This window comes from Chiloscyllium plagiosum, unplaced genomic scaffold (genome assembly GCF_037043375.1).
Source record: "Chiloscyllium plagiosum isolate Xiang-an unplaced genomic scaffold, Cpla_swu_hap1 HiC_scaffold_21, whole genome shotgun sequence".
Taxonomy (NCBI): domain Eukaryota; kingdom Metazoa; phylum Chordata; class Chondrichthyes; order Orectolobiformes; family Hemiscylliidae; genus Chiloscyllium; species Chiloscyllium plagiosum.
The window spans coordinates 16,333,208-16,346,002 of record NW_028270159.1 but is presented as its reverse complement, the minus strand read 5'-3'; the positions used below and the strand labels follow the sequence as shown (position 1 = coordinate 16,346,002).

General features: G+C 40.3%; 1 protein-coding gene across 2 annotated transcripts; it reads right to left on the bottom strand.

Annotated features, from left to right (window-relative positions):
- Positions 1 to 282: 282 nt before the first annotated feature.
- On the bottom strand, positions 283 to 12,417 carry cdk9 (cyclin-dependent kinase 9 (CDC2-related kinase)). 2 transcript variants are annotated; one of them, XM_043720387.2, is made up of 7 exons: positions 12,260 to 12,417; positions 7,197 to 7,278; positions 6,046 to 6,136; positions 5,213 to 5,379; positions 4,413 to 4,584; positions 3,871 to 4,019; positions 283 to 2,299 (listed from the first exon to the last, which is right to left on the bottom strand). In XM_043720387.2, the coding sequence occupies exons 1-7, from the start codon at positions 12,400 to 12,402 to the stop codon at positions 1,934 to 1,936; spliced, it is 1,170 nt and encodes a 389-aa protein (XP_043576322.1). In that variant the 5' UTR covers positions 12,403 to 12,417; the 3' UTR covers positions 283 to 1,933. The 2 variants fall into 2 exon arrangements, with proteins under 2 accessions (XP_043576322.1, XP_043576323.1); XM_043720388.2 differs by having other exon boundaries at positions 12,307 to 12,353.
- Positions 12,418 to 12,795: the final 378 nt, after the last annotated feature.

Here is a 12,795-nt window from a genome sequence, read left to right as displayed (position 1 = left end):
TATATAATGTCTTTCATGTCCCAAAACTGTTTACAGCCTGATAGCTTTGACCAAACTGATACCCTGAATCATCTTCAGACTATGTCTTAAGAAATGAATAAGAAATGGAAACCTGCCTTCGAATTGTCTGGATGGGACAGTTCTGATAGGAAAATGTACCTTTTTAAAAAAAAGTAAATAGATTTATAACTTATTTAATGTGGCAATGAATAAAAATGCAGACCATTAACAATTAAGAAATCTATGAACCTCACTCGACATAGAAAATAGCACAGAAGCAGATGTGTTTTACAAGTTTATTTTACAAACTGGAACATATTCATATTCAACATGGATGTACTTTACTACAAAATGATAGCTAATTCGCACTAAACTTGCACTGTACAAGTAACAAAATCTTCATACTGAAATTGCTTGTACTGAAGAAGTGCACATTAACAGCACTTCCTAAGTTGTGTCCCTCCTGCACTTCACCACAAGAGCTAAATCTTTAATGATATTCAACTCTGTCATATAAACTGCATCCAGAGTCAAAGTACCAACAATACTAGTGACAATCAAGAACTGTTCTATACTGCCAGTGGGCAAATTGGTCTCCACACATCAATAAAGTCTGGATCATTAAACTGTAATTAAGGGCTTGTTTAAGATAGCTTTCAGTTTCATAAAAGCAGCTCAGCCAATACGGTTTTAAAGTGCACCTTTTCAAAAGCAGTATTGCATTTACATAAACTAACTGAAGCCTCCCCATTTCAGTCTCTACAGTGTGTAACACTTTTGGCTAAACTGAAGAACACTGCAATCAGTTGGTGGCTTTGATCACATGACTCAGCACTACTGCACCAAAGTGGGTGGGCTGACTAGGGAAGAGACAGAAAAAGAACATCTCAAAATGTTGATATTGGAACTAAAACATGTAACTTGACGGAACAATCTCCATTTACTCAATTCACCTTAATCCAGCCAGCTCCAAATGAGCATTCAGTAACAAGGCAACATTAGAACAGGAATCAGAAATCCATCATCACAAATAGAATGCATCACCAAACAACAACAGGTGTGAAATATCAACTTCTGTGAGAAACACATTTTGCTATAATTAAAAATATATATTTTTAGAAACTTCAACAAATGTACAGCACAGCCCTGTTGACTGTATTAATGCCTTAAAGCGAAGCAATTATCCAGCTATTTTTGACTTCAGGGAGAAACAGCCATGACCGCAATGAGGCCGCTCTCACCAACAAATGATGTTGTGGTATTTCAACACCCTAAGTGTGTTGGAAGTTTCCAAATTAACTGTTTGTAAAGGTCTACCTCTTTTAAAAGCGATTGCCTTAGCATCCAAAGATCTGAGTCCCCAGTCCTCAGTAAAATTAAATGAATATAAATCATTCTCTTCCCCAAGTTTCCAAATCTCATTACTGGTATGAGAGGCAACCTCTTTACAAGCTACTGCTCAACTTGTCTTCCCTTCCCAGTGGAGCACCATCAAGGTCTTGACAGGCAAGCAACTCACATCATGGAGATCAATGAACAAACCCAGAATCTAGCACTCCACTGTATGCACGTGTTCTGAGCCACCCATAGTGCCTGAGGTACTTACGTATAGACAGCAATCGGCCAAACATGAAATGACTGAAATTGTTAACAAAGAACTCCAGGACAATTCTAAACTGATGCTCATAACCACAGCACCCCGGGAAAAGCTGAAATTAATCTAAGCCCCCACAATGTGAGTGTCACTTCTGGAATCTCAGTTCAGTTTTTGGTTCTGGAAGAGAAGTACCTCTACCATGGTATCAACACCTGATCAGTAATAGGCACAATTAATATGTAGAACGTTCAATATTTTAAAATCATAACAGTTCAAATATGACACCATCATATAAAATAACCTGTTTCTTCGATCCATTAACCTCGTTAAACACATTCAGAACACACGATCAAACTCTGTCTGGTTGGCAGCAGCAGGATTCTTGTTCTGAGTTGTTGATTGCTGAGGCATGTGACTAGCTCGTCTCCTGGGCGGGGCCAAGTATTCAAACATTGACTGGTTGTGTGTCGAGAGCATATTTTTGAGGTCAGAAGGCATGGGGTCAGTCCAGAAGAAATCATGATTAAGTGCATCGTCACTGTCAATCCTCTGAGCAGGGTCAAGGACAAGCAACTTGTCAATGAGGTCCAGTGCATAAGGATCTTTCACATAAGCCTTCAGCCGATCTTTGACCTTTCGTTTCTGACCTTTGGGTAATTCCAGTTTTTGGTAGAATTCATACTTTTCAACATTAGGCCAAACCTGAAACCAATCACAAGTTTCATCGTCACAAAGATAGAACATTTCTTTTTCAAATAATGAGCAGAAATAAGATTACCGCCCTAGGCTTTCCACTTTGCATGAGAAAACAGAAAATGAATGCGATCCCCAAGTCACTAGTAGAATCCATGGAATACCATTTTATAAGATATGGAACTTGGCAAGCTGTCATCAATAAACTAGGGGTCTTTGATAATATGTTAAATTTGAAACTGTTGAAATCTAAAGTTAAAAAAGTGCTGAAACTGCTCAGTTTAACAGAAGGCAATCTGTTTTTCCTGTGATTGATCATCTCACTCATGAACCCTTACTACATGACACGTCTCAATTTATTCACTATCCAAAAATATTGGTGCAGCTCCCAGTTTATGTTTGCCAGATCCTGTCTAATGATACTGAAATCAGCCATTCCAAATTTAGACCTTTAAGTTCTGCACTATCATTATCCCTTTCCATAGTGTTTTGAAACTTATATAGAGTTATGGTCACTTCCCCATAATGCTCATCCACTGAAACTTCAATCACTTTACTGGCTTCATTCCCTCGGATTAAGTCTAGCACTGCCCCACCTCTCGTAGAATTATGTACGTGCTGACACAAAAGGCTTTCCTGGATGCACTTTAAAAGTTCACCAATTTCTAATGCATTCACACTAAAGTAATCCCAGTTAATATTAGCAAAGTTGAAATCCTCTACAATTATAACTGTTTCTCTCATACCTTTGTGATTTGCTTAGATACCTGCTTCTTTATCTCCCTCTGACTGGTGGGAGGCTTGCAGTATAATCTTAGGCAAGGTAGAGTCAAAGAATCCCTAGAGTGGAAGCAGGCTACTCAGCCCAACGAGTCCACACCAACACTCCGAAGAACATCCCCCCACTACCCTATCCCTGCATTTCCCATGTCTAACCCATCTAGTCTGCACATCCCTGGACACTATGAGTCAATTTAGCATGGCCAACTCACCTAACCTTCACATCTTTGGACTGTGGGAGGAAACCGGATCACCCAGTGGAAACTCACGCAAACACAGGGAAAATGTGCAAGCTCCACACAGTCAGTCACCCGAGGGCAGAATCGAACTCCAGTTCCTGTCACTGTGAGGCAGCAGTGCCCCAGAGGTAATCACCCTTTTTTTACTTCTACCCAAGTGGCCTCACGTGAAGACCCTTTTAGGGCATCTTGCATTCATGCAGTAATGGTTCCTTTTTCAATAATGCAGCGTACACGTCTCATTCTTGCAACTTCACATTTAAAACTCTAACCTGATTTCTATCCCAGCTACGGCACTAATAAGTACCCAAATCAAACAATTAAGTCCTATAAACTTTCATCCTTCACAAATTTTCTGCCGCCATGGGATATTTTCTTGCATTAAATACACTAAATGTAAGTTGTTACAACAGTTGTAAAAGATGACAGCGCTGCCTCTGTGTTCACTCAATATATTTACAGTTCCATCACATTTCAAAACTTGATATTGTATTTGACCACCAACTTCAGAGACTTAAATTAGCATTATTCACAATTTAACAATGAATCAGCTGGTCTTACCTCTGCTGTGATGGAGCCACAGAGCTGACTGATCAGGGTTAACTGATGCTGTTCTGTGTTACCCTGCATTATGGGACTTCGAGTCCACATCTCAGCCATGATGCACCCAGCTCCCCACAGATCTATGGGTGGTCCATAATCTCGCTCACCTGTATTGGTGGCAGAGAAAGGCAAACAAATAACATCACCAATGATGAAACAAAGTATGACTTACAGAAATGCTATACTTTCTAGTTTCCAACCCTGCATTCCAAGATATTGAGGTAAAATGCCAACACACAGGTGTTTAGGCCTCATCTGGAAATAATCCTTCCATACAAAATGCACAATGAATGCCAATAGACTAATCAAACACACACATCACAGCCTAGCCCAATCCTGTCCGGGGAGACCCTGAAAAAGATCACTAGACCAAAAACATTAACTCTTTCTTCTGGCCACAGATGTTGTCAGACCTGCTGAGTTCTTCCAGCAATTTGTTTTTTTTAAAAGCCATCTAGCTCCTGTTGGTCATGTACATTCAAGAATTCAAAGAAACCCACCTAGCAAGAGTTCTGGTGGCCGGTACCATAGTGTTACTACCCTGTTGGTATAGCGGTTTGGCTGGCTATTCTTGGCTAGGCTGAATGCTCGAGCTAGACCAAAGTCAGCCAGTTTCAGAACACCATCCCGGGTGATCAACACATTTGCTGCTTTCATATCTCGATGCAAAATCTGGAATAAATATTTTAAAAATCAGCATAAAGCAAATAGTATCAATGCAGTTTACACCAAAGAATGTATTTCTCCAAAGAAAGAATCGCAAGTAGAAATTATTTGCAATTAAGCCTGACATTTAAGTGTAAAACGCTGCTCCCTTCAATAATTGTATGCAGTGGGTTACCAAATTTATCTGTTAGAGACTGAAAACCTTGCACTTACTTGACACATTTAAAATGCATTAAATAGTTTAAATTATGCTGTGGTGCAATGACGCAGAAGTATGTTTTCATAATTTTGCCCACAAGGTGCCAGTCACAGTTATAAAAAAGACTACCTTACATTTGTATAGCACCATTCACAGCCTCAGGATATCACAAAGTACCTTACATCTAAAAATGTACAGAATAGTCTATATTGCCAGTATTAGAAAGCAGTACTCTGGTTTTAAAATAATCCCCATTTATGAGAACTCAAATTCCTTTTAAGTAATAAGATGCAAGCAAAACAAGATAAAACATTTACCTTGACAGTGTTCAGCTAACCATTTAACTATGGCCAAGATGGAGAGATTACCAAAATGCACCAAACCAGCAAAAGACAATTCAAACCAACTGAAGTTGCTCAGTTTTACCTTGCTTACCTTGTTTCGATGAATGTAGTAGAGTCCATTCAGCAACATCTGCATTACCTTCTTGATTTCTGCCAATGTGAACTTCACATTAGCATTACTGAGCAATCCAGCAAGGTCATGCTCACAGAAGTCAAATACCAAGTAGATGCTGCCTTTGTAGCGGTTATACTGTGTAGCTGCAAAGATTAAACAGAAGTATGGCATCAGTGTCACCCATAACCATCACTACCCCATTAGTTTGACCTGAAACAGGAAAGCCTATAAGCCAAGCAGAGTGAATAAAGCAATTAGTACCTGGGAGAAAACTCAAAACTTATGAGAGATGTTCTGATCCCAACTGTTCCCAAAATGAAACCTCAATTTATAGACCAAAGGTTTTATTTTTGTTATTTGTTCACCATGGTGGCCTAACGATATTCACAACTGTCTGCCAATATACTTCTAACAAAAGAACATAAAAGTTTATTATGTACAAAAGAAATTAAAATACTAATTGTATTACACCAAATAAGAAATATTTGAAAACAGTCTAATTACAATATTTGAGGAGCAGGAGCGTCGACGTTTCGGGCATAAGTCTTTCATCAGGGCTTACGCCCTTAAACGTCGACTCTCCTGCTCCTCGGTTGCTGGCTGACCGGCTATGCTTTTCCAGCACCACACTCTTGGACTTTGATCTCCAGCATCTGCAGCCCTCACTTTCTCCTAATTACGATATTTACAAGGATACTTCCTAAACAACCTGCTCAGAGTGTTATTACACATCTCTAGACCAGGTTAGACTTGGGCTTCTCTGAGGGTGATATACACTGACTTATTTGCAGCTGGAGACACAAACTCACCTTTAGTGCGGCAGATCTCAATAAGATTCACTACATTTTCATGTTTCAGCAGTTGTAGAATTTTTATCTCTCGCAGGGCTGTGATGGGAAACTGGAAGAACATTTAATAAAATATTATTTGCGTATATAAACTCATATAAACACATTTACAGATAACAAAATTAATAACCTCAAATTATTAATTTACAACCAGAGAAAGGAGTTTTATGAATGAGAATAAGGTTTCCGTCTCACCTAAACAATCAAAATGACACAAAAGAAAGGCCAGATGCTAATTCAGTAGGGTAAGAAAACCAAACCATAGGAAAGTAATTCATGTACCACAAATAAAAAGAACATCTGAGTTTTATAATAAACTAAAATCTCTGTGGCATAACAAAGAGGGCTGTGTGGTGCTGAAATTGGCCACACACAGCAGAATGGTCCCAAATTGAAATTCTCACCCAGAATCCATTGGATATGGCAGGAAATAAGCATGCCTGTGGGACCTGTAAAGTTGTAAACAAATTTCTAGCAGGTCAAGAATTGGAATTTTGTCTTTTGGCAAAGGGCTACTGGCTAGACACTTGTATATAAGCAGTTATTTGCTGGGATGTTGGCATCAATGATTAGGCCAGCATTTATTATCCATTTCAAATTGCCCTGGAGAAGGTGGTAATGTGTCACCCAGTTGACTACCACAATCATTGTGGCATAGGTACATTCACTGTGCTGTTAGGAAGGAAATTCCAGGATTATAATGAAAGACTGGTGATACACTTTCAAGTTAAGATCATAAGTAATTTGGAAGGGGCTGATGTTGACATTGTCATGCACCTGTGATTTTCTCGGCAGTAGGGATCAAAGATTTGGAAGCTATGGTTGAAGAAGCAATAGTGAATCTTGAAGGTGGAATGTAATACAGCAATTATACACTTAGTGAAGGGAGTGATTGTTAAACGTGGTGGCAATCAATGCCTGGGGGTTGTGCATCTACATGAGCCATAGCTTGCAGAGAACAGAAAGTGAATCTTAAGAAACTGCCACATTTCTGGAAAAAGCAACAAATTTTGGTGTAGACAAATGGTACACCATTGTTACTCAACTTATCTTTCGGTCTCCAGAGATGGAAAAACTATCCTTAACATCCAAGTTTACTTAGCACCACGTACCCCTTCCTTTTCATTTTCCATCAGGACTTTCTTCAAAGCCACTTTTTTGCCTGTCTGGCGATGGCGTGCTTTAAACACCTCCCTGTAAAAACAATCATAGCATCTTCAGTTCAAAGGTCTCAGGAGCCAGCAGACTCTACCAGAACAAATATAACCTATAATCTGATTCCACAGTAAGGAAATTGGGGCAGAAAAAGTTATAATTGTGGAGAGAAATTCCAGTAGTTAATGTTTGCTGTGGTTCTGTTCGCCGAGCTGGAAGTTTTTGTTGCAAACGTTTCGTCCCCTGTCTAGGTGACATCCTCAGTGCTTGGGAGCCTCCTGTGAAGCGCTTCTGTGGTGTTTCCTCCGGCATTTATAGTGGTCTGTCCCTGCCGCTTCCGGTTGTCAGTTTCAGCTGTCCGCTGTAGTGGCCAGTATATTGGATCCAGGTCGATGTGTTTGTTGATGGAGTTTGTGGATGAGTGCCATGCTTCTAGGAATTCCCTGGCTGTTCTTTGTTTCGCTTGCCCTATAATGGTAGTGTTGTCCCAGTCAAATTCATGTTGCTTGTCGTCTACGTGTGTGGCTACTAGGGATAGCTGGTCGTGTCGTTTCGTGGCTAGTTGGTGTTCATGGATGCGGATTGTTAGCTGTCTTCCTGTTTGTCCTATGTAGTGGAAGACAGCTAACGATCCGCATCCACGAACATCAACTAGCCACGAAACGACACGACCAGCTATCCCTAGTAGCCACACACGTAGACGACAAGCAACATGAATTTGACTGGGACAACACTACCATTATAGGGCAAGCGAAACAAAGAACAGCAAGGGAATTCCTAGAACCATGGCACTCATCCACAAACTCCATCAACAAACACATCGACCTGGACCCAATATACCGGCCACTACAGCAGACAGCTGAAACTGACAACCGGAAGCGGCAGGGACAGACCACTATAAATGCCGGAGGAAACACCACAGAAGCGCTTCACAAGAGGCTCCCAAGCACTGAGGATGTCACCTAGACAGGGGACGAAACGTTTGCAACAAAAACTTCCAGCTCGGCAAACAGAACCACAGCAACGAGCACCCAAGCTACAAATCTTCTCACAAAGTTAATGTTTATAGGTTGGAAAATCAAATAAGCAGAAATTATTAATTATAATTTCTACAGAATAGCAGAAACTCAAATAACGTCCCTCACCCCACTCTTCTCTACTCCTCTTCGTACTGGCAAGTTATACCTTAAGAATCAGTTCTTGAAGTTTATCATGCAGTGCCAAGTAAGTGCCTTTCCACAACGAAGAAACTGTATCTGAACAAGTTAATTAAAAAGAACTTTCACACAAAGGGCTTTGTTTTCCCTTGGAACATCCCAAAAAATTCATCACAAAACATTTCTTTATTGGCACAAAAACAGTTGTATTAGGCAAAAACTGCAAATAAATTCTGTGTCATGCAAAGAACTACAAATAGCAAATGAGATGAGTCAGCAAATCACCCCATTGTTTAAGGCAAGTGCACTGAGCAAGAACACAATGGTGTCATTAAAAAAAGGAATGACTCAATTTTATTTGCTTGTCCATTCCCCATATTCGTGGATTTCAAGAGATCAAAACTCTACCTATTCCAGATTTGAATATGGCAGACAGAGTGGCCACAATCTACCCAGGGCAGAGGTTTCCAAAGATTAACATCCTTTTGCATGAAGTAACTTTTTCACTTCACAATGTTAAATGCATCCCCACAGTCAAGGTTGCCAGCTATGGAAATCGATATCACACTTGTCAAGCCACTTCAGACCAATCAGATCCCCTCTCATGATTCTAAACTGGAAAATAGACAAAAGTTACATAGCCTCTCACAGGAACCAGCCCAGTACTGCCTTCAGTTCAAGTATTCCTTGCATTCCTTCTACGTGCACACCCAAGATTCACTGAATATCTAAAAGATTCAAAACTTTAAAAAAAATGTTTGCTTATCTATTAAATAATAGAATTCACATTTCCCCCGTTATACTCCAACTGTCACCTTGTTGCCCACCCCACTCAGTTAACCTAATTATCCAATTTTTGCTCCCTCTTTGTGCCCTTCTCACAGTTTACATTTCTATTTAGCTTTATATCTTCAGCAAATTTAGATAGGCTGCTCTCAATCCTATTACTTAATTCATTAATATAGATTATAATTAGCCGCTGCATTAACCTTTATAGCACTCAATCACAGCTTGTTATTTTTTATATTCATTCATGGGATGCTGATGTCACCAACTAGGCCAGCTTTTATTGCCCGAGGTAAGCAAGAATTTGTGACAGTACTGTGGGGCTGGAGTCATACTTAGACCAGACCAGGTAAGGACAGCAGATTTCCTTCCATGAAGTAGATGTAACTGTATGGCTAACAGTTAAACCTTAACAAAACATGATGGTAAAGGAAGTCAACCATACAAATCAACCTGCAAGTGCCTGGTGCTAGGGGTCACTCAATTTTTTGAGATTGCAATGGTTGCTAAATTAAGGACTAATAGAAGTAAAATGGTGATGTCCTGGTTACACAACCTTTGGAGAGATTATCTCAGAACCATGAAGATCTTGCACAGGGGTACATTGTTGAACATAGACTGGACTAAAGGGATCAAAAGTGGAAAAAGCCGAAACAGGCTATTGAGTTAGACGATCAGCCATGATCATAATGAATGGAGCAGCAGACTTGAAGGACCAAATGGTCTGCTCTTGCTCCTATTTTACATGTTCCTGGAAGATTGTAAGAAAATGTCGAAAAGAAAGAATATCAGACCTCTGTAGCAAATACCCAGGAACACCCATCATGGAAGGAAGGCCCTGAGTTCAGAACTTAAAGAAGACCATGACCCATTGGAGTGAACCTCTGCAGATCATCTCACATGGGTATTATCCAAGTCCAAGCTATGAGTCTTTCAATTTAGTGCAATTAGTGACAAGCTAGAATAATGAGTTAAATGTAAAGTTATTAAGCATTAATCAAACAGCTGTCTATTTTAAGCAATTTGAGTACTAGACTTTAGTGAGTGCTTCTTTGTTTGATAGGTCAGCTGACACTTTTTGAGGCAATAGGATCGACAATTTAATTAATCTCTTCAAAGAGTTCAAATTTCATCATCTGCCATCATGGATCCACCTAAAAGTGCTTTAGATACTCTGGCAAGTATCATGTTAGCAACCTTTTAGGTACTATACCAGAAGTGTGTTTTAGGTACTATACAAAAGCAGTTTTTTTTTAGTGTTTTGTATCAAAGGGATTATACTTTACTGTGACTAAAGATTTTTGAATTTGCATTTTAATTACATGGCTTGGATCATTCTATTTTATCCTTTGTTAATAAACCTGTTTTATTGTTAAATCAAAATCTGCAGTATTGGATGCTTACGTTTCAGTGAGATCTGGCTTTGTTAAAACTAAAACAAGTATGATCCATCAAGCCAGGTTTCGAGCTGGGATCTAACTTGTCCAGTGATAATATTAGCTGGGATCATAGCACTGGTCTCCTGTTAATACAATTGTAAATGCTGTTACAATTTGTCTTTATATTCCTAACTAGTTTATTCCCAAACTACTTTTTCTTCTATTAACTTATTTGTTGCGTTTTTCTGGTTTCTGAAACACTCAAGTACAACAATACTTTGCAATGTTAATGGCTTCTTTTATCTATTATCATCTTGATTTCCCCAGTAAGATCTTTCTAACAGTGTTTCTATTTTTAACAAAGAATTTTTGGTGAAAAATTTGGAAGATTATGTAAAAAGCATTCCCATGTCATTTACTGCCATAACATTTAGTGTACAATCAACCCTATCCAGTTCTCTCCTTCCAAATTGGCCTTTAAGATCCTTGTTTTGAGATGCCACACTTAATTTTAATATGAAAAGTAAGCGTGTAATGAGCACTCTTTAAAAATGGATCATCCATTATGGATGATTTGGAGATGCCGATGTTGGACTGGGGTGTATGAAGTTAAAAATCACACATCACCAGGTTATAGTCCGCCAGGTTTATTTGGAAGCACAAGCTTTCGGAGCACTGCTCCTTTGTCAGGCAGCCAGTGGGGCAGGACCATAGGACACAGAATCCACAGCAAAATATCATAGGGTGTTTTGCTATAAATTCTGTGTCCCATAATCCTACCCCAGCAGCCACGTGACAAAGGAACGGCAGTCTAGATTAGAGTGGTGCTGGAAAAGCACAGCAGGTCAGGCAGCATCCAAGGAGCAGGAAAATCGATGTTTCAGGCAAAAGCCCTTCATCAGGAATAACACTCCAAAGGAACGGCACTCCAAAAGCCCGTACCTCCCAATAAACCTGTTGGACCACAACCTGGTGTCACGTCATTTTTAACTACATGGATTTTAGTAAAGCATTTGACAAGGTCCCATATGGCAGACTGATCAGTCACTATGGAAGCACTCATTAACCTTGCCTCAAAGTAGAGTATCTTTTTATTTGTCAATTCTATCATATACAACAGACACAGTTAAAAACAAGACAGCATTGCTCCAGGACAGAGGGCTACATGGACAGCACAGACTATACACTCCTACACAGCATAAAGTGCATAAGTGCAAAACATGCAAGTTACAGTGTAGTAGACGAATGATAAGTAATTGACATTTTTCTAGCAGCAATTCAAGTCGTGCAACGAATTTCAGATGGGAAAGAGCTCATAGCACAATGTTAAAAGTAACTCTGTCCTGTTTAGCTCCACAACATGTTCTTCTAGGAAGCTGCCATGAAAAGCATTCAACAAGCTCAGACCACCTTTGCCAATTTGGTTTGTTCAGTCCATTCGAAGCCAACATAAAGGCCAGACCGGGTAAAGACGGCAGACATCCTTCTCTGAAGGCCTGCACAGTCCCTCTTCCATCCTCACCTCCGGGTCGTCCTCTTTCCAGTTCCCCATCTCCTCTCCCCTCAAACTCTGCTCATCCTCCTCCTCCTCCTCCTCCTCCTCCTCCTCCTCCACGGTCCGGCCCAACACTTCCCGGGTCCCCAGGCCCCGCTCTCACTCTCTCACCCAACCTCCACCTCTCCCTAAACCGGGCTCACCCGAAAGTGCCCTGCCCGATCTTCGCCAGCTTCTCGTACTTCCCGACCTCGTCGCAGAACTGGAAATCCAGCGCTTCATAATGTTTGATCATGTCGGCGCTGAGCCGGACACTCATCCCGCCATCCGGGCACCTCGCCATCATCTACTTCCGGGGGCGGCCGGTTCTGCGGCATGCCGGGAAGTAGCCTACATCCGCTGCAGACAGCGGCACCAATCGGCCGGGAGCGGCATTGCAACCTCGAACCATTGGCACAGGCAGCTGAGGGACAGATACATTGGGATTCAATAGGGAGGAGAATGAATGCCCAGTCTCTTAGAAATCTCATATTTTTCATTGTCTTCTTGTACCTGCTTTTAAATCAGCAAATACATAAATTTTATGAGGAACCAATCATGGTCATTTTTCTTACTCCTTTTCATATTTTTTACAACAAGGAGGTTCAGTTAATTTATCCTATGGAGCAAAAATTATAAATTCATAAAGCCTTAACCTTGAATGTATTAAAACATTGAAGGGTTTAATATTATGGAGGAA

Bases quoted from the DNA above. Each gene is read 5' to 3' on its own strand.
- cdk9 (XM_043720387.2), bottom strand. From the start codon at position 12,402: ATGATGGCGAGGTGCCCGGATGGCGGGATGAGTGTCCGGCTCAGCGCC. The intron at 5,380-6,045 runs GTGAGTTTGTGT...TAATCTTTGCAG, and splicing joins TGAGATCTGCCGCACTAAAG to CTACACAGTATAACCGCTAC. The intron at 4,585-5,212 runs GTAAGCAAGGTA...TATTTATTCCAG, and splicing joins ACTACATTCATCGAAACAAG to ATTTTGCATCGAGATATGAA.